This window comes from Martes martes (genome assembly GCF_963455335.1).
Source record: "Martes martes genome assembly, chromosome: 1".
Taxonomy (NCBI): domain Eukaryota; kingdom Metazoa; phylum Chordata; class Mammalia; order Carnivora; family Mustelidae; genus Martes; species Martes martes.
Window position 1 is genome coordinate 203,785,692 of NC_137888.1, and position 26,123 is coordinate 203,811,814.

Sequence of the window (26,123 nt, forward strand, 5' to 3'; positions counted from 1 at the left end):
TGTTTGAATCCATTTCTTGGGGGATAAATGGAGGTCTCGTGGATATGCTCTGCCCCCAGAGGGGACTGAGGCAAGAATGGGATGGAGAGAATACTGGGCTCCCATTGGGAAGGGGGACAGTTTCTGCCTGGGGTCCACATCTTCCACAATGTCCTGCAGGTAAGCAAATGTATGAGCCCTCCAATTGGGCCGGACCGAGATGACCTATTAGATTCTGTCTATCCTGCTGTCCAGTTCCCAGGCCAGAGACGGGGATGTCTGTCTAGGCGTGACTGCAGAACTCATAAAACCCTACCCAGGGGTGCCTGGGTGGCTCAGTCATTAAGCATCTGCCTTCAGCTCAGGTCATGATCCCACGGTCCTGGGATCAAGCCCCGAGTCAGGCTCTGCGTTCAGCAAGGAGTCTGCTTCTCTCTCGCCCTCTGCTCCTTCCCCCCGACTTGTGTTCTCTCTCTCTCAAATAAATAAAGATTTTATTTATTAAGATTTTATTTTATTTTTTGAGAGAGACATACACAGCCAGAGAGGGAACACAAGCAGGGGGAGTGGGAGAGGGAGAAGCAGTCTTCCCACTGAGCAGGGAGCCTGATGCGGGGCTCAATCCCAGCACCCCAGGATCACGACCTGAGCCAAAGGCAGACGCTTAATGACTGAGCCACCCAGGTGCCCCAATAAATGCAATCTTTAAAAAATTGTCACAAGGACCCCCATGGGGAGCCTGCCCCTACCAGTGCCCCACCCACCCTTCCTTGGGCCGGGCATGGAGTGGGCATCACGGGACTTTCCCACAGAGCCAGGCCTAAGAGCTGTGCTCAAACGCTCCCTGGAGTCAGCTGCCATTCAGCCTGCCGTGCCCCGGGAGAAGTGATTTTTAAGGCTCAGATCTGGTCAGCATTAGGGAATCCAGCCGGTCTCCTAGGCTGAGTCTGCCCCCTTCAGGAAATCCCCGGTGTTCTGCCAAAGGAATTCTGTAGGATGCCCACTAACCAAGACTAGGGAGGGTCCTCAGCCAGCCCTCCATCTGTTACTGGAAGCTTTTTCTTTAAAGATTTATTTAATTATTTTAGAGAAAGCGAGAGAGGGGGCGCCTGGGTGGCTCAGTGGGTTAAGCCGCTGCCTTCGGCTCAGGTCATGATCTCAGGGTCCTGGGATCGAGCCCCACATTGGGCTCCTTGCTTAGTGGGGAGCCTGCTTCCTCCTCTCTCTCTGCCTGCCTCTCTGCCTGCTTGTGCTCTCTGTCTGTCTGTCTGTCTCTCTCTGTCAAATAAATAAATAAATAAAATCTTTAAAAAAAAATCATTAGTCTATAAACTAGAGAAAGCGAGAGAGGCAGAGGGAGAGGAAGAGGGAGAAACAGACTCCCCACTGAGCCCGGTGCCCAAGGCAGGGCTTGATCACATGACCCCCCAGACCATGACCTGAGCTGAAACCGGACGGATGCTCAACCAGCCGAGCTACCCAGGCGCCCCAGTTACTGGAGATTTTTGGCTCCTGGAGCTCCCCCAACCCAAGCCTGGCTAGGTAAGTAATGCTGGGTGTCGGCCCCTCAGCTTCCCACCAGAAGGCCACGGGTGAGGCTCTGGGTGGAGAGGGAACCCTCTGGACAGACAAAGGTTCACACCCTGCTGGGATAAGTCCCTTCCCTTGAACTTCGATTTTTAACTCTGGAAAATGGGAGAACAATTTTTTGGTGACAACCGAGTCAACCCAGGAGTGTTGAGCAGCTATACACAGTAGGCATTTCATAAATGTTTATTACACTGAGATAGAGACTTAGGCAAGACCTGCTTGTAGGGGATGGGCTGAGATCTGGGCTCTGGATCGCTGGTCCCTGAGAAGATCCTGGGACGGCTTCCCGGAGGAGGCACCATCAGAGCTGGGTCTCAAAGGCTGGGGCATTTGCCAAAGCTACCCCAGGAGCGGGTAAAAGCAGGAGCTAAAGCTGGGAGGCAGGAGAAGAAGCGAGGGCAGGCAAGGTGGAACCGTCACCTCTATGCGTCCCTCTGCCTGTCCGCCAGGGCACTCAGAAGTACACAGAGCTCTCGCAGTCTCCTTGCTCATCAAACTTCTGAATCTGCATCTTGAGGTGCCTCAGTTTGCCCTTCAGGTAGTGGCAGCGAGCCTGCTTGTCCAGGAAGCTGGGGTCCTGGGCAGGGCAAGACCCAGGAAAGTCCATGTGGTACTTTGAGCCTCAGTGGCTCAACCCTTTGCCTCTTTCTCTCTGGGCCTCAGTTTTCTTTCCTTGAAACTGGGCACATTGAGTGTCATGGGAGGGTCAGGGGTGCAAAGGCCAGCCTGTGGGACTCAGTGGACACAACTTACCGTCTGCTTCTTCTCAAATTCCCTCCAGACACGGGCAGCAACTTGGGCTTCCTTCTGCAAGTGGAGAAGGGGGTGGGGCTCAGAGAATGCTGAATCCAAGGAGGGATGGGGAAACTGAGGCTCAGACAGACAAAGTGACCCATCTAATGACTTCCAGGGCTGACCTTGGCCCCTATGCTGTGGCCCCCACCCAGCCTAGAAGAGGCAGGTGCCCACAGACCTGGACCCAGGCGGTGTCCCAGAGACCAGAGTCCACCACCTGGAAGGCTGTGGGGCAGGGGTTTCTGCTGGGGCTGACCTGGCTTCGGGGCTTGGGCAGTGAGTTCAGCAAGGTCTCCAGCTGCTGGAGCTTTGCCAGTGCAGAGCCCACCTCCCGCTGGAGCTCCAAGAACTCTGTGTATTGGTCCTGGAACACGGCAGCATAGCAGCTCCGCTCCCTCTCACTGCTCACTTGTGGGTACTTACTGTGGGGTTAAAGTGGGGCAGACAGTGAGTGAAAATAACCCATCCCTTTCCCGCAATCATTTTAATTTGTTCTTCTTTGCCCATGTTGGACTCCCTGCCCCAGATGTCCCTTTTCTCTTGTTACTATTTAGTAAACTCTTATTCATTTGTCAAAGCCCCAACCTCAGGCCCCTTCCCTGTTCCCGGGCATCAGGAACACTCACAGCTCATAGTCGGGCACTAGGTGGGGCCTTGGCATATTCCCCCTGGGGATGGCTTCAATAGACTTCTTGATGCTCAAGGGGGCCTGGGAGGGCAGCTCATCCTCAAATACAATCTTCTTGGGCCTTGCCCTGTGCGCTCCTGGTTGACGCTCGCGCAGAGAGCGGGGGGCGCTGGTTTCCCGGCCTGGAGGCACCAATCGCTGCGGGTGCCGCAGGAATCATGGTTGGTTTGGAGTTAACCAGGGTATGGGGAAGCCAGAATCCCTCAAACTGGCGGGAATGAATCTCTTGCCTAGGCTCGGCCTGGGGACCCTCCCGTTCAGACTCACCGGGGGCCCAGGGCCAGGCGGGCGGGTCTGCAGGTCCCCCCGACAGCCGCGGGTCTTGGGGGACTCCCGGATGGGCATCGGCCTCAGGGAGGCGCCGCTCGGGCGTCCCCGGGGCGGCGAGCGGGTCCTGCGGGGGGCGCCGTGGCCCCCGCGTGGGGGGGTCGGTCGGCGAGCTGCCTGTGGGTACCAGAGAGGGGCGCGCCTGGAGGCGGGGAAGGCTGGAGGACGTACGGGGAGGCGGACCCCGGAGCGGCCAACTCTCCCTCAACAGGCGAGATCTCTAGCTCCGCCTCTATTTGCATAGACGCACCCGATTGGCTCTCAGAGCAGCCCGCCCCCGGCTGCGTAACCCGGAAAGGCGCGACGCCCGTGACGCCACCGTGTATCCTGGGTGGCCCCGCCTCTAGTTAACCCCCGCGCGCCTGCCAGGGCGCGTGAAGCCCACGGACACCGCCCCCCCGAGAAGTCCCCCGGGACCTCCGCCCCAGCGGCGGGCCGCACGGACTGCTCACGTCCGGGTTTACCTGTCCCAGCGTCCGGGTCTCCGGGTTTGGGTCCGCTGCCTCAGAGGCGCCTGAGTCTGTGTTGTACGTTAACTTCAAAGGCTGGACCCAACTGGCGGGGTCGCTCCACAGGACGGGGCGGGGCCTAGGGAAATTGGGCGGGGTTGGCGGTGAGGGGGCGGGACCCAGCGTTAAGGGAAGTGTATCTGCTTTTGAAGCCAGGTTCGAGTCCAACTGGACCGGAGCGGACGTATTTGCTGTGTGTTTGGAGGTGCTGACTCACCTTCTCTGACCCTTGGGTGTTTCTGGCCTGAAAAAGCGGTGTTTTTTATATTTTTAAAATATTTCTTTAATCATTAGATTATTATACTCTGACCAGTTGTGAGAGAAAACGGTTTTCCCCACTTCTGTTAACTCCAGTGCTAATACAGTTTCCCTGCAAGTGTATCTTCGAAGTTTTTGTTTGTTTGTTTATTTGACACAGAGAGAGAGAGATCACAAGTAGGCAGAGAGGCCGAGAGAGAGGAGGAAGCAGGCTCCTTGCTGAGCAGAGAGCCTGATGCGGGGCTGGATCCCAGGACCCTGAGATCATGACCCGAGCTGAAGGCAGAGGCTTAAACCACTGAGCCAACCAGGCGTCCCATATCTTTGAAGTTTTAAGTCTTGACTAATCTGATGTGAGAAAAGTTCAGAAATGATTTGTCTTTCTTTTCCTGCACATTTTCTTTTTCTTGCTGGTTTTTGGGAGCTCCTTGTATGCAAAGGATGTAGTTTAACCAAGTAGTGCGTCTTCTTTTACTGTTACAGGTGAGACCGACGGATACATTTTACAGGCTTTTTGCCCCCCATGTAGGAAACTAAATATTCATTAAATCCCTTGCTATTTTACTGAATTCTCTTGTTTACACAGCCTTTTTTTTTTTTTTTTTTAGCTAGTTTGGGTTTCTCATATAATTGTATCACCTGCAAAGAACTTTGCCTTTTTTTTTTCTCTTCCATTTCTCAGTCTATTTCTTGTTTCTTGTCCAGTTGTACTGACCAGCACCTCCAGACAGTGTTGTCTTTGGGGGAGTCAGGTGGACTGTGGGCATCCCCCTCTACCTTCCTCTCTTTGATGGTAGAATTGCCGGTGTTTGTTCATTAAGTTCAATGCTTGGCTTGAGATTTTGCAGTTAACTGAGGAAAATATCTATCTTGCTTATTGTTTATTGAGATGTTGAGTAATAGATACTGAACAGTACAATGTACCATTTCACCCTATGATTTTCTTTCCTGATGCATTAATGCGGCTATTAACAAACTTCCTGGGTGCCTGGGTGGCTCAGTGGGTTAAGCGACTGCTTTTGGCTCAGGTCATGATCCTGGAGTCCCAGGATCGAGTTCCGCATCCGGGTCCCTGCTCTGCAGAGAGTCTGTTTTTCCTTTTGACCTTCCCCACTGTCATGCTCTCTCCGTCTCTCTCATTCTCTTTCTCAAATAAATAAATAAAAATACTTAAAAAAAAAAAACCCTTCCTATTGAACCACTCTGCATCTTAAGTGTGAGACTTGTTAAGATCTACTTCTTTTTTCTTCAAACATTTTAAGTAATTTCTACACCCAAAGTGGGGCTTGGACTTACATCCCTGAGATCAAGAGTTGTATGCTGTACTGACTGAACCAGCCAGGTGCCCTGTAAGACCCATTTTTTAAAAGCTGCCATTAGAGGGGCACCTGGGTGGCTCAGTGGGTTAAAGCCTCTGCCTTCGGCTCGGGTCATGATCTCAGGGTTCTGGGATCGAGCCCCACGTGGGGCCCTCTGCTCAGCGGGGAGCCTGCTACCTCCCCCCTCTCTCTCTGCCTACCTCTCTACCTATTTGTGATCTCTGTCAAATAAATAAATAAAATCTTAAAAAAAAAGTTGCCATTAGAGCTTATAAAAAGCTTTACTTGGGTGCCTGGGTTGCTCAGTGGGTTAAGCCTCTGCCATAGGCTTGGGTCATGATCTTGGGGTCCTGGGATCAAGCCCCGCATTGGGCTCTCTGCTCAGCAGGGAGCCTGCTTTCCGCCCCCACCCCACCCCCGCCTGCCTCTCTGCCTACTTGTGGTTTCTGTCTGTCAAGTAAGTAAATAAAATCTTAAAAAAAATAAAAAGCTTTACTTGGTGTTTTTACACCAATGTTGACAGGGGTCCCCATATTGCCCACTCATACTCCCATGGGTCTGGGACAAACACCCTTGTGCTCCTGTCACCTGCCCAGCCTCCCTCACTGAGCTCCCTTGGCCACCCCCCTTCATAGGCTTCACCTTCATTATCTGGAGTGAGGGTGAGCAGAGCCCAGGACCAGTGGTTCTCCCAGGACTCCCACTCTATGACCTCTTCCAGGGTCTCCACCTGAGAGTAGTGTCCACGCAGTTCTCATCTGAAATGATCAGGCTATGACCTTGGCAGGGTAGAGTTTCTACAGACTCTCACATGTTTGTGGAATGACTTGGTGAAGCCTCTAGTTTCCTGAGAGCTTAGTCGCGGCTGGACTAAGTCCTATCTCTGAACTGTCACCTTCAGTCTCAAGGAAGGCCCAGCGTTTGGCTCTGACTCTGCCGGCCTGGGGCCTCCTATGGCTTCTTGGGCCCTGGCCTTTCCCCATGTGGGGTGGGTACCAGGGCAGGGGGATGGAGGGGGATGTTCGCTGGGTCACTGCCCCACCCAGACTGAGCTACCTCTCTTGCTCATGTGTTTTCTGTGGCTCTCAGGCACATCCGAAGACCCTCCCGTGTTGTTGCCCGCCCCGGACGCGGTGGGGGAGCAGACAAGAAGACAGTCCCCATGGGCTGGGACAGGCCTTTATTTGAGTTTGGGCATGATGCGGATGAAGAGGATCATGCTGATGAAGATGAAGCAGACGACGATAAGCATGGCCCAGAGCAGCCAGTTGACGGACTTCTGCGTGTGCTGCTCCAGCCGCTCCGACTCGGTCTTCAGCTTCTCCAGGTTCTGGTCGGCCATCTTGAGGGAGTGCGACAGGGTCTGTGGGCGAGGCGGGGAGAGTGTCAGCAGGACTGCGGAGGCCGAGTGTGGCCTCTCCCTGCCACCTGGGGGCAAGTCGGCTCTCTAGGCCCCGGCTGGTACTATGCCCTCGGTTGGGAATTCCACCTCTGCCTTCTGTCCAACTTCTATTTTTTTTTAATTTTAAGATTTTATTTATTTATTTGACAGACAGAGATCACAAGTAGGCAGAGAGGCAGGCAGAGAGAGAGGGGGAAGCAGGCTCCCTGCTGAGCAGAGAGCCTGATGCGGGGCTCGATCCCAGGACCCTGAGATCATGACCTGAGTTGAAGGCAGAGGCTTAACGCAGGGAGCCATCCAGGCCCCCTGTCGAACTTCTATTATGCAGCAAAGCCCTGGCCACGATGCCCCTCGGCTGGGAAGCCTTTTCTGATGTCTGGGACAGAGGCTGGGTGGGTCCCCCTGCCCTCGAACCTGGTTGTCCTTCTTGATGACGCTCTGAGCAGCCAGTGTGTTGGTCTTGAGGCTTCGGGCCAGGCCTAGCATCTCTTCTGCCAGCTTCTCCTGGAGATTCTGATGTCGCTGCAGGACAAGGTCTAGCTCGGCTGCCGACTGCTTCTCATCCCCTGGTCTGGGCCCTGTCACCCCGCTGACCTCACACGTGGGTGGACGGGGGGCATGAGATGGGGTGGGGAGGGAAAGAGACCAACATGTTCCCAAGCAACCCAGAGGGTATGGCTCCAGCTGCTGCCCTCCCTGGGGCTCCATATCAGTGGTTCAGAGGCTTGTGGGGGCCCTTGTGGTGGGTGCCTCAGCGGCCCTAGATTCCTCCATCCACCCGGCCCCACCCAGTGCTACCCAAGGGCTGAAGACACTTACACTCTCTTCCTCACATCCAGCTGGGGCTCTGGAAGCGAAAAAGACCAAGCAGGAAGAAGGAGAAGATTGGTTTCCTGTTTTCCGGCTTCCTGACCATTCAGTGCCTGTGATGTGTCTGCTACTCATAATGCCATTTCTTGTCTAGTCTGCCGCTGGTGAGCTCCTGATCATGCTTCAAAGCCCTAGCTCAAAAGCCCTCTCTTTTAAGAAGTTTTCCCTTACCCCTACCTGGGCTCCCCCAGGCTCTAGGTCCCTTCTGCTGGTCTAACCTTGGCCCTGTGGCCTGGGAGTATCCAGCTTTATTTCTTCTGGGGCACAGCTCCTCTGTCCTGGCACCCCCATCAGGCACAACTAAGTGACTGCCCCTGAGGCTATGCTCCCTGGGCTGTGGGGAGACCTTGGGGGAGCCAGGTGAGTAATGTGAGGCAGCACAACAGGTAAGCCTCAAGTCCTGTTTTCTTTAGGGCAGCTCACCTCCAGCAGAGTCCTATGGGAAAAAGAGAGAGGCATGAAGTCACCTACCTGTCCTCCCCGCAAACTGCCCTTTCAGCTCTCAGAACATCCCCCACCACTCATTCGGAGCCCCAGGCAAATCCCATGAATGACGTCTGGACCTCAATGTTTTCATACTTTGATTATGATCCACATAAAATGCTCAAAAAGACACTTGCCGTCGCATTTTACAGATGGAAAAACTTGTTTATCTGTGGCAAGACGAGATAAAGTCATCTATCTGTGTCAAACTTGTCTCTGTTGCTCTGGGCCAACTCTGGGGCTTAACGAGATAGGTACCATTTTTGCCTTGGACCAAACTCCTACACATCTAGAAAAATCCCGGCTTGGCTTTTCTGTCAGGAAGCAGACTGCCCGAGCAGAGCAGAGGCTGTTGGGCCCCCTAGGGTCCCTGCACCGGCCAGCATTTGTTGTTCTGGCTACACCCAGGCACGAAACTGTCTCTAACCAAAGGGTTCCCAGGGCCTGGGGAGGAAGCCCTACCGTGCCTAGCAGCTCACTCCTCATTTCGCTGGTGTACCGAGCCCGCGACTGCAGGTGCACGGTCTTCGTGGCGGGTACCCGCTCCCTGGCTGTGGTTGGTACACGGCCGGGGGCCAGAAACTGGTTGGCGAGTGCCTTCTCTGAGGCGGAAGTCTGCAGAAGAGGGAAAGGGGGTCATCACAGGGGCAGGTCCTGGGCAGGTGAGCGCGATAAGGGCTGAGGAAGTAGAGCACCCAGGCTCACCAGCTTCTCTGCCTGCAGCATCCCCTTCAGGAAATCTACCTTGCGGGAATATTCATTGATCACCTCGGAGGCTGGTTTGCTGGAAGGCGACAAGAGGAAAAAGAAAACCTGTCCACCGTCCCTTGTTCCGGGAACGGTCTCAGCAAGGGCTGGAGCCCAGGGATTCCCCAGCAGGAGCCGGTCCTGGCCCCGAGTCCCATCCCAGATTTGGAGCCCCTGTAGCCACCAGCACTCACCTGGCCTGGGCTTTCAGGGCCTGCAGCATGTCCTCGAGGGCTCCCACGTACTGGGGAGAGAAAGCAGGGGTGTAAGCCTGGTCTGCCAAGCTCTCCCACTCCTCCCTGTCCTGTTCGAAGTGGGGGTGAGGGTAGGGAGTGGGGGGCGTCAGAGCCAGCAGGGGGCGGAGCCAGGACGGGGGTGGGGGGCTGGGCTGAAAGGGGAGGAGCCACGTGCCAGTGAGGCGGAGCTAGTTGAACTCGAGGGAATGGGCGGGAGCGGCAGGTGAACGTGGCGGAGCCGGCCGGAAGGGGCGTGGTCAAGAGCGGCCGTTGGGTCTGGGGAGTAGGGCCCGGTGGACGGTAGCTGCGGAAGCCGCCGTCCGCGAGTCGGGCTCTGCTTGACAGTGCAGATTTCCCTCACCTTCTCCAGACGCCACTCCTCCGGGTCCCGCTTCTCCGCTGCCATCGCCTCGCAGCGGCACAGCAACCGCACCAGGTTCAGCTCCAGCCTCGACGCTGCCATCATCTCTCGGCGGTATCCAGCCCCTTCCGCTGGCGCCATCTTGGAAAAGGGCGGAAGTGTCCTCATTTGGACTTCTTCCGGGCGCGTCTGCCTCTTTCGCTGTTGCATCTTTGGGGCGGAGCTAAGGTTTTGTTTCAGGGAGAGGCACTGTCCTGTCTGTGTTACTCAGGGCTGAATCGCGTTTTCCCCTCTTTTTTTTTTTTTTTTTAAAGATTTTATTTATTTATTTGACAGACAGAGATCACAAGTTGGCATAGAGGCAGAGAGAGAGAGAGGAAAGGAAGCGGGCTTTCTGCTGGGCAGAGAGGCCGATGAGGGGCTCGATCCCAGGACCCTGGGATCATGACCTGAGCTGAAGGCAGAGGCTTTAACCCACTGAGCCACCCAGGTGCCCCGCGTTTTCCTCTCTTAAGCGCCTTAACCCTTCCGGAAGGGTTAAAAGGACCGGCCCTACGGTGTCAGGGCCGTGAGCAATAGGTCCTCGCCTTATTCCTTTCCTCCTGCTCAAAATTCCTCCCCTGCACCCGCTTCTGCTTGGGTTGTTCCCACGGTGAACTCTTCCGTATTCAGGCAGCCTTCCCCGGTTCTTCCCGGGGTACGGGCCTGGGACTAAGGAATCCCAAGGCTTAGAGGCCCATCCGAAGTTTGTGGTTATGAGCTTCCGGGTCTGATTCCACCACCCCTGCAGTGGCCCTGAGGAAGTTTAACTTTTTTGGGTCCCGTCCCTTCTTTGGGAAACGGGTGGTGTGACAAAACCTGCCTGTGGGAGGGGGCGGATATTAGCTAGCTCTGGGGGTGAGAGGTGGGGCAGGGTCACCCCAACGCCCAGACCTCCATGGAGAGAATCCCCCGCCCCCCAAGTCCCCAGGCAGTTGAGGCCCATCCTGCAACCTCCCCTGACCCCTATGCCTGCGGAGGACAGGGCAAGGATTGGAGCTTCAGAGGGACTGGAGCCTGGCTTGCAGCACTCATCCATCTTCCTACCCCTCATGTCACCTGTGTCCTGGTCCGACATGGGCCTGGTGTCCTCACAAAACACTATGTAGGAGACTAAACCCAGGGTGGATGAAGGGGGTCTCTGGAGGCAGATGGGGCAGGCTCTGAATCTCAGCCCTACCCCATCCCAAACGTGTGGCCTTGGAGAAGTCTCCCAGCTCTCCCTCACGTGCCATCTGGACTAGGGTTCTTCCTTGCCCCCCCACCCCAGCCCCATGGGCCCTGCCTGCCAGCAGGTTCCCACAACTGCCCATCTGATTGCAGCCTGGGAGCTGGTCCGAGAAGGGATAGTTGGGGGAGGTGTGTGGCTTCTGGCCCTAGTGGGCCCACCAGGAACTGATCCCTTCACAGGGAGATGGCCCTTGTAGCTGACATTTAAGCCCTAGCTTTGGGGAGAAGCTGGGTGCTGAAACGAAAACAGGAGCAGCTCCCAGGACAAGAGGCTCTTTGCCGAACCTCCCCCCTCCATTTCCAGATCAATAACAAGCACCTCCAGCAAGCGCACCACTCAAGTGTGAGGACTCCCGTGTGGAATTCCAACAGCAGCATCGCCTGGAAGATCAAGGCAGGTCCTTCCAGACAAGGGGCACAGCCCCCCGCCCTGCACCCCTCTCGCCCGAGACCACAGGGTGGACCGCCACCAGCCAGCTCCTCCTCCTCTGACGGACTCTGAACCCAGTCCGAGCAGGACTTGCATACACACACCTTTCAGGCACTTTTTATTTTTGCACGGCTTGTGGAGCACCTGGGGCACCTCTCGTCCCAGACCCGTGGCCATGTGTCTGGGGAGTGAGCCAAGCCTGGGCGGGGTGGGGGGAGCCCAGCTCCGGAGATCCCCAGCCTGTCCCCGTTGACCAGCAGGAGTGTCCAGCCCCAGGCCTTGCCCTCCCTGCCTGTGAGTGGTCCTGAGTCGCGGCTCCTGTTGGCCACGTGGAGGGGGCAGTGTGCCGAGGGTGGCCTCCTCTGGCCTCCTGAGTCTGGGGCTTGGCGGACAGAAGAGTGACGGCCACATTCACGTCTCCCCGGGATGTGAGGTCTGTGGTGCTGCAGGTCGAGGCTGCTGGCCACCTTGTGTCCCGACTCCCGCCACCAACCTTGATCCCCACCGAGGCTCCGACACTCCTTCAGATGCGGGCGGGAGGATGTGTCCGAGACATGCCTGGGGCCGTCAGGGGCTCCCTGGGTCCAAATGCCCCGTGCAAGGCCCCAGCCCTCAGACCATGGGCCCCGGGCCGTCCTCAGTGCAGGTCTGAGCCCCCCGACATGCGCTGGCCGTGCAGGCTTTTTGCTCTGAAGACTCAAGTCCAGGTTATAAGGGAGATGAAGGGCGTTAATATAAAAGTTTGTACATACATGTATAAAAAACAATTTGGTCTCTTGTTAAGGCTGTTACAGTTTAAAGTTATGTAAACCACGCACAAAGAAACAGTTACCATATAAAACAAAAAAAGGGAGGTGGGAGATGCCAGATGCCAGGCCACCCACCGTGATTTGGTGCTCTGGGTGGGTGCGTCTGTGCAGTGTCGGGGGCTCAGCAAGGGCGGCCGGGCCTTGGCTGGCCTCTCCCTGCTTGGACTCTGCACGTGGGGCTAGTGCCCACCTCACATTGTCTTGGAGCTTCTCGTTCGGGATCCTTCTCAGCCAAACGCGGGCTCTGCAGCTTGGTGCCCAGCTCCAGCTGGGACTCACGGGGACTCTGGCTCTGGGGGCCCTCAGCCGTTGGCCTGGCCCGAGGTGGGGGGCAGGCAGTAGGTCGGGGGATCTGAGTACCTCCGCTTGGCCCCAGGAGGCCGGTCGTTCTCGTCCAGGGGCTCCCGAGTGCCCAGCACGGGCAGGAGAGTGCTGGGTGTGACATACACCGAGTGTACCTGGTCCGGGCGGCGGGCGGGCGGCTCTCGGCGCCTCACGGGGGCAGCAGCCTCTGGGGCACCCGGTGCCCGGCCGGGGAGGTGGGAGGGCAGGCCGGGTGGGAGCTTGATGTTGGTGGTGGGCATGATGGGGGTCCGCCGGGGGGTCTTCACTCTGACCGTCACGAAGGACGACGGCCTTCGTCGTGGAGGGGCGGCTGCCACGGGGAGGGGGCTCAGGGCGGGCGCGCCGGGGCTGGGGAGAACAGGCGCGGGGGGCCCTTTTGAGAGACAGACGGCAGGGTTACTGCAGCTTCGGGGCCTGAAGACGGACCCTTGCCCCAGGGCCTGCCGGAAGTGGACACGGGAAGGACAGAAGCAGACGCTGCCTTAATACTGACCTTCTGAGGCCCCCCGCCCGGCCCGTTCCTCCAGCAGGCTCTCCGTGCTGGCCGACGTTTCCGAGTCCAGGTTCTCCTCATCGGAGCCCCGAGGGTCCAGCTCCGGCAGCCGGTAGGTGATGTCCTCCCTGCAGGGGCGGTGGAGAGAAGGGGGTCATGGTGTCCAAGGCTGTTCCCAGGGTGAAGGATCTCCCAACAAGGGTGCCAGGCCAGCAGGGGACAGAACAGGCCTTCCTCTTCCTGGATGGGAGCCCTTGCCCTCAGCGCCCCCAGCAGCCATCCCCAAATCACACCTGGCCCAGAGAAAGTCCAGGGAGGGCTGGGTCAGGCTGCTGAGGGAAGCCAGCCACCTGGCGCTATACTGAGCTAGTGATAGGCTCCTGCCTCAGGGCCTTTGCAAGTGTTGGGCCCTCTACCCGGAGTGCTCTACTCTGTTCTTCAGATTAGGGAGGCCAAGTGGCCCAGGTCACACCTGTCCTCCTGGCATCGTGTTAATGGCATCCCTATGCACACTCACATCTTGACTGAGTGACAGGTTAATTGGTCACCCTAGCTAAAACCAACTTCAAGACAAAGTTTGGGCACGACCCCTCTGCTGCCCCCTCTTTTCCCCTGTGGACCACCATGGCTCCTGGGGGTCAAGCAGGGGGTTTAAACAGCCCCAGGCTGCGTTTTAGGACAGTAGCCCCCTGAGAGGGAGGTGCCAGATGGTGGGAATGAGCCTAGCCCGTCAGCCTCCTCTAACAGGCAGGGTGGCTATGCCAACGGGCTTGGGGAGGGGGGCTGGATGGCAGCGCCGAGGACAGGAAGGGGACGGAGACACTTGCTTTTCCTCCTTGATGGACTGGATCCGCTCAATGAGGATCTCCTTCTCGCGGTCCTCGTCGCCGCCGGGCACCTCCTCTTCCGGCAGCACCCCCAGCTCCTCTGGGCCACCGCCACTGCTCGCCCGGGCCTTGGGGCTCTTGTTCTACGACAGAGAAGTGGCAGGTGTGGCTGGCCCCTCTGGGAGGGTGGGCCTGGTCTCCTGGCAGTGGGGAGGGGCAACAGCTTGGGGAGAGGAGGTTAGTTCTGATGTGGATCCCGTGGGGACAAAGTGGCTGGTGCTCGGCTGATTAGTTGTCCTCAGTGCAGGTGGTCAGCAGGCAGTGGTCCTCCCCCAGCATGCACTTCCGGGAGGTTAGGACATGCTCGGTCTACCCCATGAGACCACGGGCACGAGGGGAACCCAGCATGCACCGCGCCTGGAGACATGCAGGGTGGGCCCGTGGAAAGTGTACATACCAGGACCCCCTCATAGGGAGACGAAAACCCCAGTTTGAGAGGCCATGGCTGGGGAAGAGACGAACAGAGGGTGACCACACAGGGCCACAACCGCCACACGGGCACTGAGCCACATCCGACTGCGGGGACAAGGACAGGGTCCTCCCGTGGGAGCCCAGGACTTGCCCCGCTAAGTCCCCATCCCCACTGTGGGGTCACTTCTATGGTGGGGGCTGTTCCCTGTAGCAGAGGCCAGAGGAAGACCCGAACTGTCCCCGAGTGGATGACCGGTCCCCTGCTGCCCTTTGAAGGGCAGTCGGCAGGAGGCTGAATGAGGAAGGTGGTCATTCAGCCGATGTGGGGGAACTGGCCCCCAACCGTGCTCCCAAGAGGCCCCTGGCCAGGTGGCATGGGGCCTAGGGTGTGCAGGGCGTGCAAGGGGCGGACAGGTGAGACCCCACCCCGCCACCCAAGGCCGGCGTGCTCACAGCGTTCTGTCGCAGGAGGGAGAGGCGGCGGAAAGCAATGCTCTCTGCGGCTTCTAGCTGGTTGATCTCCTCCATCTTCACCTTGTACTTCCTCATCTGTTCCTTGATGAGCATCTCCACGCAGCTGCGGGAGGAAGGGACTCGGTTACCACCCTCGGGATGGCCAGCGTCAGGGCCTGGTGTCTGGAGAGGCGCTGGCTGGAGACTGGGGCCCGAGGGCCCGAGATGGAGACCCAGGGCCCAGGCAAGGCCACGGACACAGCGTGGGCTGTGGCTCCCATCTCTGTGGCGGCGTACTGTGTGACATCGTGTGGCTCACTCCACCTTTCTGAGCCTGGGGCCCTGTCTCAATAGGCCTCCCGGTTTGAAGAAGGAAGCACAAGCACCGTGGGCCAGAGTAAGCCAGCCCCATACAGTCCCCCTGCAGGGCTGGGTGACATGTCGCAGGGGCTGCAGGCGACCTGCCCCTGGGGCTCTGGAAGGCGCGCTGTGAGCGGTAAGTGTGGGGGGCGAGAGGCAGGCACAACTCAGGGTTTTCCATCATCACAACCATGCAAGGAGAAAGGGAGCAAAGAAGGTACTAGAAGAGGCTGGAAGCGAATCTTTCAACACCCCACAGCCACCCAGGTGTGTCAGGGCCACAGGAAAGCCGCCTAGAGTGGCAGGTTCTTATTTTCACAGCCTGAGGCCTAAACAGTATCCTCTTAGTTGCTGACGTCTGATGACCTCCGAGTTCTTTTGAAGAACTCTGAAAACTTCTGAAGATGGTACAGGGGGCAGGAGAGAATGTCCTCCCCCCGCACCCCCGACAGCTGCTGCTTTCCAGACAACCCTTGCTGCTGCCAGAGGCCAAGGACATCAGGCTCCCCGATCTGCCCCTCGCCCCGCCACTGGAGAGGGGGTCATTCTCCTTTTCTCTTCTTTTCTTCAGCCTCAGAAACACTTGGGAGGGATGCCCTAGCTGCTGGAGCAGACGCAGTGCGGCGGGGTTGGGGGGTGGTGGCGGCACTAGCACTCACGTGGTGACCTTGAGGACGTCCTTCATGCTGGTCAGCGGGTCTGAGTTGTCAGGGCAGCGCAGGAGGCAGGGGGCGAAGATGATGGCTAGAGCGCTGGGCGACATGCGGTTCACATCCTCAAGCAAGGCCACCCTGCATGATGAGCGGCAGTTAGGGGTGGCCACGGAGCCCCCGGACCCGTGGCCGGAGCCCCGGGGGGGGCGGGGAAGGGGCCGTCATCCCCTGGAGCTGGGACGGGCGGAGAGGGATCGCCTCAGGAGAGCCTGGGTCTGCCCCAGACCTCCCCGGCACAGGCCCAGGTCTTGGGGCCGAACCCGAGACACGCCGCGCCGGGGCTCTTGATGGGGACCCCCCCCCCAACCGGGGAGCAGGCGGCGGGCACTTGCTTCACGAGGTGGAAGATGAGCCGCTCTAGCGAGTTGTGGTTGGCCTCGGGCAGGTGCTCCAGGACGGCGTAGATGGCAGCCAGCTGCTCCTGCTTCTCCGGCAGCTCTAGGGGGGCCCAGGGCGTCAGCAACCTGTGTGGGCCCGGCCCCAACACGTTCCCGGGGGGCGGCAGGGGAGCCTCCCGCTGCGTGGGGGCTGGGACGGGCATGTGGCAAGGTATGGGGCCACAGAGGGGTCCTGGCCCTGCCCTCAGCTAGGGACCCGCACCAGGCCGGCTGCTCTGAGCCCGGGTTTCTCAGCGGAGCCTCCCCAGTTGGCCCCGGCGAGCACTCGTGGTTCCAAGCCCGACCACGGCCACCTGCCCGCCCTCGCTGCGGCTGCCATGGGCCTCACCTACGGCTCGGAGGAAGTCGCCGTACTGGGCGAAAGTCATGAGGGGCTCAGGCAGCTCTCGAAGCCACTGCTTGAGCACGCCGGTGATGGCGTGGATGGGGAAGTTCTCCAGCTTGACGGCCGCGGGGTCTGCAGGGAGGCCAGCCGGGGGCTGGTGAGTGTGGGCAGGAGGATGGTGCCCGAGAACTCCCCCAAAGCCCACCCGCCCCTGACACCCACCTGTCTGTAGGGCCTGTCGTAGCTCCCGTGTGCGGTTGGCAGCACCTGACTTGCGGTAGAGGCCTTCGGTGTACAGGCCATGCATCTCCACGTGTTCCAGAAGCTTCTCCAGCACGATGGGCACAGAGGCCTTGTCGCTGGTCAGGCTGTCCACACACACGCCAAAGTGGCCTGGCTCGGCACCTGGCTCGCTCTGCAACACCAGAGGGCAGGGGTCAGGCCTCCTGGGTGGGCTCCCTCCCTTTCTGCCACCCCGCAGGCTGCTGGGGGCACCCGGCTGGGGAGGTGAGCTTGCTGGCTGCTGGGCGGGGAGGGGCAGGGGTTCCCCTGTGGAGCAGCCGGTCCTGCTCTGGCTGCAGCCCTAGCGCTTGGGACTCGGCCTCCCCTGTGCACAGAGCTGGAGGCTTCCCTCCACTGGGAGGACGGAGGGGCAGGGCTGGGGGTCTGAGATGCACACTGACGAAGCCCAGCCCTGCCTCGGGGGACCTCAAGGGGCTCTGACAGAACCGGGCCGTGCTCCGCTCTGGACCAGCCCCTTCTATCAGCTTCCTGCTCCTACCTGACACCCAACCTTGGCCTCACACCAAGCACGCCTTCTCCTCCCATTGTTTGGGATGACCTCCCCCAGATGTTCTGGAAAGTTCCTGCCCCAGGGTGGCGCTTACCTTGCTCCCGCACGTGTAGGAACAGTAGGTCTGAATCTTGTGCACACACTTCTTGTGGCAGGTCATCTTGCACACTAGGAGGTCATGGGGGGGGGTCACAGATGGTGCCTCAGGGGACCCGGGTTCCCACTGACCGGCTTCCAAACTTGAGACATAGGAACTTCTGCCCCAGTTCCCAGGCAGGGAAAACATGTGGGCAGACGTTCACAGCTGGTGACTGCTAGTGGCCTCCCTGGCCAGTGGGACAGGAACAGGGGTTTGGAGGGCTGTGCTTGAGACAGAAAGCTAGCTGAGACCAAAGAGAAGGGGGCGGCCAGTGTCCTTATCTCAGGATGGTGACAACTGCCTGAGTAGTTGTGATGCACATAGGGGGACACAAAGGGACTGAGGGGACAGGAGGCCCTGGGTGGGAAGAGAGGCCCAGCTGATCACGGCAGGAACGCACAACTGCCGGAGATCTGCCTGACCACGACCGGGGCCAGACCCTCCTGCCCGCTGGGTTGGCCTGGGCTGCGGCTGTGTCTCAGCGTTCCTCTGTGGCTGACTGGCCTTGCCTGCCACCACATGGGGGACCCCGGGGGTCTAGGGAGGCACTGGCGGATCAGGCAGCAGGAGCAGTATGCACGTAAGCTGGGACGGAGGACACGGAGTAAGTTACGGAGGTGGGCATGGGGAGGGCAGGCTGCAGAGGCAGCGGTGGGGGGTTGTGTGGCTCAGGGTGGGCTGAGAATCGGCATCTGTCCCAGGGTGACAGTGGGAGGACCGAGTGGGTGAGGCATGGCCAGGGCAATGTTCTAGAAATATCTACCCCGTGGCTTGAGTAAAGGCCCCAGTGCACAGTGAGGGGTCTGGGGACAGGGCAGGGGACAAGGGGGTGTCATGGAGCATCAGGGGCACGGTGGGGGGTCAGGAGCGCTCACCGCTGCAGAGCAGGGCCTTGTCCATGAGCCAGATGTAGGAGAGGCACTGCTCGCAGGACTGCGGGATGCTCACCTGGTAGCTGGCAAACACGTGCCCGTTGTGCTGCTGGACCTGGGGGGCCACGGGGGAGGGCGCTGAGTGGCGAGGGGGGCCCCTCCACACTCTCGCCGCAGCCTGTGGCACCTCAGGCCCGAGGTTCACGCTCACGGTAAGGGTTTCCCAGGGCGGGGCGGGAAAACACGCTCACACCTGCGTCTTCACATGCGCGCACGCACACAGATACTCACGGCGCGATCCTGCTTCCGCTTCTTCTTCTGAGCTTTGCTCTGCTGTGAGGGAGCACACAGGCATAGTCCGTGAGGGCCCTGGGAGCACCCGTGCCTCCAGCCGCCACCCCCCCACTGCCCCAAGGCGGCACCACAGACCTTGGGCGGCTCAAAGTCATTCTTGGTGTGCCCGCGGGTGAACTCGTCGAGCAGTGACTGGAAGAGGTTGAGGACCAGGTTGGTGTCCTTCTCCCCCCGCTCGGCTGCCAGGTTGTTCACGACAATCTGGTAGTTCTCCATCAGGTCCTTGTAGCCGACGTGGATCTTCCCGTTCTGCGGGGATGCAGGCGTGACCCCCGTGGGACGGACAGACGGTAGGGGGGCGCCCTGGGGAGGGCACGGGGGTCCCCACAGGGGCCCTCCCCAGGGCCAGGGGCTGCACATACGGGGACGGAGTACATGGTTTTGAGGTTGCTTCTGAACTTCTCAGTGGCTTCGATGAACAAGCTCTCGATGGGAGTCTTCTGAGAGCGCAGGTCGTTTATCTGGAGAAGGAGAGAGAGACGCCCTGACTCGGAGTGACCGCAGGCTTGGCATCTGACTGCCTGCTGCTCAGCTCTGTCCCGAGTCCTTCCCTCCTTCCCCTGCGATCCCAGCAAAAAAAAAATCCAGGCCCTCTGGCTAATCCTGGCCTGATCTTTCCAATCCCTTCAGTCCAGGTTTAAACCAAACATCCGACATTGGGGCTGGATCACACTAGGGGTGTTGAACGGTACCTCCAGCCCCCACCCACCAGATGCCAGGGGCACTCCCCAGTCAGGACAACCAAAAATGTCTGCAGGTGTAGCCAACGGTCCCCTGGGACACAGTCGTCCCTGGGGACCCTTCTGCCAACCACATACAGGCTTAACTTAACCCTGAGCCATGCCCCAAATGCGTGCCGTGGTGACCAATTCACTTCTGCTATATACACTAAGCACTCAATCAATGCGTTTTGTTAAAGTGTATCCTAAACAAAATAAGTTCAAGGCCAGGGCTGAGCCACCGCGAGGCTGCAGGACCTGGGGGTCACTGAGGGGGACACAAGTATGTCCAGTGACCACCCAGCTCTAGGCATTTCCGTTTGTGTGAGAGGAAGTGGGCAATCACCCCCAAGAATGCGGGGAGACAACACATAAAGTGTCTTTCCAACAGCAGATTCCGAACTTTCTGGGCAGGTAGTGCAGGAGAGGACGCTGGCCCAGGCCATAGCCCCTTGCCAGAGGCCCTCGGGACAGGCGTGTCCCAGAGTCAGCCCTCTGGATGTTGACACGGTTCCACAAGTTCTGTGCAGCCCTTGTGATCAGACCCACTGACTTTTTTTTTCTTTTTTAAAGTAAGCTGTACACCCAACGTGGGGCTTGAACTCACGACCCTGAGATCAAGAGTCACATGTTCTACCGATGAGCCAGCCAGGCGCCCCAAGACCCACTGCGTTTTCCTACAAAATGTAAATATCCCTGGTGAGCAACGTGAATGTTAGACTACAAATGCTCTCCCGTGAGTCCAGGTGGGATTCTGCAGTAAAGGAGCTAATGTCAAGTTTGGGAAGCAGTATCTGGTTTCTGGAACTTTCTGTATTGGAACTGCGCCTCTGGACGTTTCTGTGCCTGGCACACTAAGGGCTTGGGTTGTGGCGGCTTCGAAGCCCACACTACCGGGTGCTGACCGCCCTTCTGGGGAGGCCCGGCCTTGACCGTGTGTAGCCCCCCGGCCCCGCAGCTGCCACTGGATGGCCCACCTTGTTCAGCAGGAACTCATCCAGGTACTTGAGCTCGTTGGCGTTGGTGATCTTACGGAACACGGATTCTCGCCACTTCTCCGACACCGTGATTTTGCCGATCTTGAGGTTTCGGTTCTTCTTCCCTTTGCCTCCTGGCTCCTTAGCGTGCTTCTCGCCTGCTGGGTGGCGGTGCTGGTGGCTGAAGGAGGCTGGAGGGAGAAGGAGCAGCTGGGGAGGTGGGTTCCAGGTGATGCGCGGTCCCCCCTTACAGAGAACCAGGGCCCTGCTCTAGTTGCAAGCTGGGATCTACAGCCGGAAAGCGCCCTGGAGTTGGGGGGTGGTATGCGGGACCAGCACCAAAACCCTGTGCCCAGTACCCATTCCCAAGGACCCCGGCGACTCTGCCCTCTCCCTGAGGCTCCCAGCGACCAACCTTCCAGGTTCTTTTTGGTGGTGGTGGCTTCTAGCACGGTGTGCCCCGGCGCTGTGTTCTCCGTTTCCTCCACCCCCTCTTGGCTGGATTTTTTATCCTTATTCTTATGCAAGAAAAGCCTTTTAAAAGTGGATCTGCAGGAAAAAGTTAAGCAGTTTCTCTTAAGCTTCGGGAGGGAGGTGACAACGGAAGCAAGGCTGGAGGAAAGGTCATCTTGCTACAAAAAGAAAAGTCACCCTTTGCTTGGTTATCCACGAAAAGAGATGCTACTAAAAATGAGATCGATTTGTGTGACGTGACAGGGAGTCAGGTGAAAAGGCAAGATGCAGGGGCACCTGGGTGGCTCCGTGGGTTAAGCCTCTGCTTTCAGCTCAGGTCATGATCTCAGGGTCCTGGGATCGAGTCCCGCATTGGGCTCTCTGCTCAGCAAGGAGCCTGCTTCCCCCTCTGTCTCTCTGCCTACTTGTGAGCTCTCTCTGTGTCAAATAAAATCTTTAAAAAATTAAATATTAAAAAAAAGGCAAAATGCAGAACAGACATCACAGCGTGACCCCGTTTTCATATTAAAAAAACAACCCAAAATAAAACTACCTTCTGCCCCCTTACGTGTGTTTATGGGCCCGAGTTTTAAGAAAGAAAATCAGAAAGAAAGAATGTCAAATCGTGTGCTGAATGGCGTGCCCCCTAAAAGCTGTGTCCATGTGCTCACGCTCAGGACCCATGAGTGTGACCTTATTTGGGAAAAGGGTCTTTACAGATGCGACTAAGTTATTGTGTGTCATGCTCTGATGTCTGTCTCTCCCCGGATTTGTACGCCAGAGTCGTACCCTCAGTGTGAGGGTATTGGGGTGATGAGGTCATAAGGGGGGAGGCCCATAATGCTACTGGTACCCTTACAAAAGGGGTCCCGGGGAGCTCCCTTGCCATTCCTGCCACATGATGCCCTGGTGAGACGATGCCATGCGTGAACCAGGATGTGGTCCCCAATATATAGTATGTCTGCTGGTGCCTCGAACGTGAACTTCCAGCCCCCAGAAGACATGTCTAGAGTTTAACCCACTTACTCTGGTGGTTTTTGTTACAACAGCCCAAACGGACTAAGACCTCAAGATGAGGTCGTCATCCTTATGACAGAGAAAGAACAGAGAAAAGAAGAAGGTCATGTGAAGATGCGGGTAGAGACGGGGGGTGCAGACACAGGCCGAGGCTGCCTGGAGCCCCCAGGAACCAGAAGAGGCAAGGGGTGTCCTTTCCTAGAGCCTTTGGCAGGGGCGGCCCTGCCAAAACCCTGACTGCAGACTCCTGGTCGCCAGGACTGTGAGAAGTGAATTCGGTTGCTAGAAGCCCCCTGATTTGAGGGGCTTTGTTTTGGTGGTGGGGTGTCCGTCCCTGCAGTGGTGGGCACTCTGCAAGCCCGTTCTGGACCTTCCTTGACCTCCTGTCCCTGCATTTGCATCAAAGCTCCCCCATCCCATGGCTCATCCTCTCCGCTCTGTGATGGACCCGTCTGGAGCACTTCTGCAGGGGCTCTCTGAGGGCAGAGCCTGGGCCCAGTTTCTTCGATCCACAGACCAGGAGGGGTCCTGGAGGTAGGGGGAGCCGGAAGCTGGTTCTGATACCATAAAAAGCCAAATGGAACCCATTGATCTGTGGGCCCAGAGGAGGTGACCCAGACTGGCTCTAGGCCGCAGTGGGAATCATGACGCCGGCACACGGCCCCACTGGCACGTGAGGAGGTCACGACCGCTCCGCTCATCCTGGACTGGGTGAGTACTTGCCCAAGTGTGCTTCATAATCGCCATCACTTCAGACCAGGCTGCCCTGAGACAGGGGGCAGCGGTGGGGCCAGCAGGGACCCTGGGCATCCTCTGATGGTGACCTGAGCCGCCTCCAAAGCCCACACTTACTTAGAGTCGGCCGGGGGGCCTGGGGACAGCCCGGAATCTGTGCCGACAGACGTGTCGCCCGATTTCTTCTTCTGGACAGCCGGCTTCTTGGTGCTGGGCTCCCCGTCTACAGCTTCTATAGAAGGCTGCAAAGGGAACAGGACTGGGTGAGCAAAGGCAGGCGGGACTCGCTGGAGGGAAGGCAGGCGCGCTCTGCTCACCATGCCGTCCAGCCACCAACTGCCCTTGTCTTTTAAGCTGCGTTTCGGGCAGAGCCGGGGCAGCCGGGGCCGGAGCCGCAGCCTGAAGCTTTACCTGCATCTTGGTCTGGGATGGGGATGGAAGGAGCTTGGAGACGTCGCTCGTGGACAAGGAAATGCGTCTCTCCCTGCGAGATCACAGAAATGTGGCTTTTATTTACAAGTGCGAGTTAGGAGATGTTTTTGGTTGTCCTGACTGGGCTGGGAGGGGCTCGGGCATCTGGTGGGGGACAGCAGGGTGTGGCTCCATGCTCCGAGGGGCACGGGGCAGACCACCCCCGAGAACGAGCCGGCCAGCATGTGTCAGCGTGCTGGGCCGAGAAAACCCGGCCCAGCAGAAAGTCTGCATCTTCTTCCAACTCTTCCTTCCTCTGGCCAGGCAGGAGGGGTTGGGGACTTGGGGTCACCGGCACGTAGCTAACTAAGGGTAAGGCAGAGTGGGTCACGAGCTGAACCCCTTCTTCAATTCCTGGGTGATCACCCCTACCGAGGACACGGAGACCCAGGCAGACCGGGGAGTGGGATGTCATCCCGACAGAACCGGGGATTTCTGTGTGAACACAGCTCGTTATGGGGCACGGGTGGGGGTCAGGGAGAGCACTCAGGGTCCCAGCTGGCCCCAGGCTCTGTGGTTCCTGGCAGATGACAACCCTTCACGTTTCCCTGCCCCTTCCTCCTCCTTCCTTGGGCCTCCCACCCAACTGGTGTTGGCTCTCAGGCAGGCACAGAGACACTCACATGTTTTGGGAACACGTGGTACTGCCCGGGTCCTGCTGCCAGGCCTCTGTGTGTGCCCCCACTCTGCCCGCCCAACCCAGCCTGGTACCCACAGTGTTCAGACACGGGAGGACCCGGGGCTTACTCTGTGGGCGTGAGGGCGGCCCCCACGGCCCGGTGCCGCTCGCTGAGGTCAAGGGACTGGCTCAGCATGGCGCTCGGACAGGTGGGCGGCAGCTTCCTGCCCCGCCAGAGCTCCACGGCATTGGCCAGCCGCTCAGAGTCGGGGTCCCGGTACCGCTGGATCTGGGTGGAGCCTCCAGGGCTCTCAGACCTGTCCTGTGCCCTCAAGTCGCCCCCAGGCTTCCTCTTGTCCTTGGGTGTCTCGGGGGTGGTAGCGGGGGCGGGCATGCTGATCCTACTGTCCAGGGCTAGGCTGGTTGGCCGTGCCACGGGGCCAGGTGCCGGGTGCTCGCCCTGCAGCATCTTCGGGGTTTCTCCAGAGAGCTCGCTGGTCGGCGTGGCCTGCGGTGGCTCTTCAGGCTGCTTCTCAGAAGCATTCTCTGTCTCTGTCCCCAAGTCTGAAGGTGTTTCATCTTCTCTGTTCTTCCTGTCTTCTGGGAGGCTCTCCTCTTGCTCCACCACAGTCCTTCCAGAAGGTTCTCTGAGGGCAAGCTCTTCCTTACAGGACTGTATGTGTTTGTTTTGGAGCTTCACGTGTTCCAGCCCCCTCTGCCGCCGTGACTCACGCTTTTCCCGGCTGCTGGGCACTTTCTCGTGACCGTCAGTTGTATTTTTCTGGGGTGGGAGAGCCTTCTCCGGGCTGGGGACCTCCATCTCTGGTTGGGAGCTCTCTGCCAGGCGCTCCTCGCTTGGCCACGCTTCGGGTTCTGATGCTGAATGCTCCCTGTCCTCTGATGGTTCTGGGTCCTGCCTGGGCACCTGCTCCGGCTGGGCTGCCTGGCCGGGACCGCCCTCTGCCGTTTCTGCCCTCAAGGCTTGCTGGGCTGCCCTGTCCTCTCCAGCCCTCTGCTTTTCTGCCACCATCTGGCTGAAGCTGGTGTGAGAAGAGCAAAGGGGGCGGGTTCAGGAACAAACGTGCATACCACCTCCCGAATCTACCCAGGGCTTCAGGGACCCCTGTGCTACCCACAGGCTGGCGGCCAGTCTCTGCCCCTACCGCATGGGGTAACCATGGCCCTCAAGAGATGCTTCTGGAAAGGTGGAAATGCCTCAGCTAGGAAAGGGAGATCCAGGAGGTGGACCCCGAGGTCTCCCTGTTGTGGGAGGGATCTGTTAAGAAACCCTCTCAGGCAGCTCCTGGGTGAGCGGGCTGTCCGGGGCCTGGGGGGCTGGGGGTAGGGAGAGGGACGGGAGGTGGGGCCTTGCTCTGCTCACCTCTTGCGCTGCAGGTGACCCCGGCAGAGGCTCTGGAGGCGGATGATGCTCTGTCTACGGCGCCGGTAGGCTACCCGTTGCCGGTAGCCCCTCCATGCGGCCTGGAGGTATATGGCGGCCTGCGTCCTCTCCAGGGCCCGTCGGACGCGGTAGGAGCGCCAGCAGGCCTGGGGGTGGGGCGAGCAATCAGGGACGGGGCCCGTGTGACTGCTCCCGTCCCTGGCCTCCATAGGGCCCCCGTGGTACCTGGATGGTGATGGCCGCCTGTCTCATCTGTAGGAAGTGCCGGCGTTCCAGAACCCCCCGGAACCAGCTCTGCAGGAGCAGGATCTTCCGCACAACCTCCCGGTGCAGCGTCTCCTGCAGGGCCTGGCGCTCTGTCTCCTTCAGGAAAACCTGGTGGGCGTGGGCATGGGGGTGGAGCGGGGAGGTCAGCACAGCCCCCGGAATCTCCAGGCCCCGTAAGTGTGTGAGACCAAGCTAGGGTGCCAGCGGACCTGACCGAGGGGAGTTTTTTCACCTGTCAAGAGAATTCCCCTAACATGAAGCGAACCATCGTCAATATGAGCACATCAGCGGTCTTTGGTCCGTCCACAACACTGAGCAAATGTCACTACCATCGGGCTCTAGGACATTTCCATCACCCCGAAGAGAGGTCCCATCTCTGGGAGCCGTCAATCCCCTGCCCTCTGTGCCCCAGCCCCTGGTAACCGTGATCTGCCTGTCCTGGGCGTCTTGGGTACACGGGTTCGCACACTAGGGGGGCTTTTGTGACTGGCTTCTCTCGCTCATTGTTCTCAAGGTTCATCTGAGTCCTAGCGTGGAGCAGGACCACACAGTATTTCATTATATGAATGGCCCACAGTTTGGGGACCCATTCATCAGCTGATGGACCGTGTGGGCCATTTCTACCTTCTGGCTTTGGGGACGAGGGCTGCTACGGACGTGCGTGACACGCGTGTATAAGCATCTGTTTAAACACTCGTTTTCAGTTCTTTTGGGTCCATGCCCAGGAATGGAATTGCTCAGACACGTGGTAACTCGAGGATGAGCTGGTTGGAGAATGGCGAAGGAACTTTGCACATCAGGTGAGGCCCTAACGGGGGCTGCCCTTACCCCTTGTTGGACAAGGACGG

The 26,123-nt window shown here is 58.7% G+C and overlaps 3 protein-coding genes across 4 annotated transcripts in view; all 3 read right to left on the reverse strand.

The window, feature by feature from the left end:
* Positions 1-1,736: 1,736 nt before the first annotated feature.
* On the reverse strand, positions 1,737-3,956 carry OCEL1 (occludin/ELL domain containing 1). Its single transcript, XM_080827219.1, has 6 exons — positions 3,844-3,956; positions 3,320-3,496; positions 2,991-3,190; positions 2,621-2,786; positions 2,323-2,376; positions 1,737-2,146 (listed from the first exon to the last, which is right to left on the reverse strand). The coding sequence occupies exons 2-6, from the start codon at positions 3,395-3,397 to the stop codon at positions 2,024-2,026; spliced, it is 621 nt and encodes a 206-aa protein (XP_080683345.1). The 5' UTR covers positions 3,398-3,496; positions 3,844-3,956; the 3' UTR covers positions 1,737-2,023.
* A 2,673-nt stretch (positions 3,957-6,629) lies between these two features.
* Positions 6,630-9,712, reverse strand: USE1 (unconventional SNARE in the ER 1). The gene is made up of 6 exons (XM_080818153.1): positions 9,565-9,712; positions 9,162-9,211; positions 8,926-9,004; positions 8,683-8,835; positions 7,282-7,554; positions 6,630-6,828 (listed from the first exon to the last, which is right to left on the reverse strand). Exons 1-6 carry the CDS (start codon positions 9,703-9,705, stop codon positions 6,646-6,648), a joined length of 879 nt encoding a protein of 292 aa, XP_080674279.1. The 5' UTR covers positions 9,706-9,712; the 3' UTR covers positions 6,630-6,645.
* A 1,643-nt stretch (positions 9,713-11,355) lies between these two features.
* MYO9B (myosin IXB) overlaps positions 11,356-26,123 on the reverse strand; it is an 82,920-nt gene continuing 68,152 nt past the window's right edge. For both annotated transcript variants that reach the window (XM_080815127.1, XM_080815126.1), the window contains 21 exons: positions 25,234-25,383; positions 24,988-25,154; positions 23,735-24,646; positions 22,928-23,000; positions 22,634-22,758; positions 20,727-20,860; positions 20,312-20,502; positions 18,978-19,076; positions 18,691-18,864; positions 18,553-18,594; positions 18,265-18,376; positions 17,345-17,418; positions 16,680-16,872; positions 16,461-16,589; positions 16,067-16,172; positions 15,681-15,812; positions 14,662-14,785; positions 14,195-14,242; positions 13,738-13,880; positions 12,911-13,038; positions 11,356-12,790 (listed from right to left, as the gene is read on the reverse strand). In XM_080815127.1, the coding sequence (XP_080671253.1) occupies positions 12,375-12,790; positions 12,911-13,038; positions 13,738-13,880; positions 14,195-14,242; positions 14,662-14,785; positions 15,681-15,812; positions 16,067-16,172; positions 16,461-16,589; positions 16,680-16,872; positions 17,345-17,418; positions 18,265-18,376; positions 18,553-18,594; positions 18,691-18,864; positions 18,978-19,076; positions 20,312-20,502; positions 20,727-20,860; positions 22,634-22,758; positions 22,928-23,000; positions 23,735-24,646; positions 24,988-25,154; positions 25,234-25,383 (3,672 nt within the window). In that variant the 3' untranslated portion in view covers positions 11,356-12,374. The remainder of the gene's footprint in view (positions 12,791-12,910; positions 13,039-13,737; positions 13,881-14,194; positions 14,243-14,661; positions 14,786-15,680; positions 15,813-16,066; positions 16,173-16,460; positions 16,590-16,679; positions 16,873-17,344; positions 17,419-18,264; positions 18,377-18,552; positions 18,595-18,690; positions 18,865-18,977; positions 19,077-20,311; positions 20,503-20,726; positions 20,861-22,633; positions 22,759-22,927; positions 23,001-23,734; positions 24,647-24,987; positions 25,155-25,233; positions 25,384-26,123) is intronic.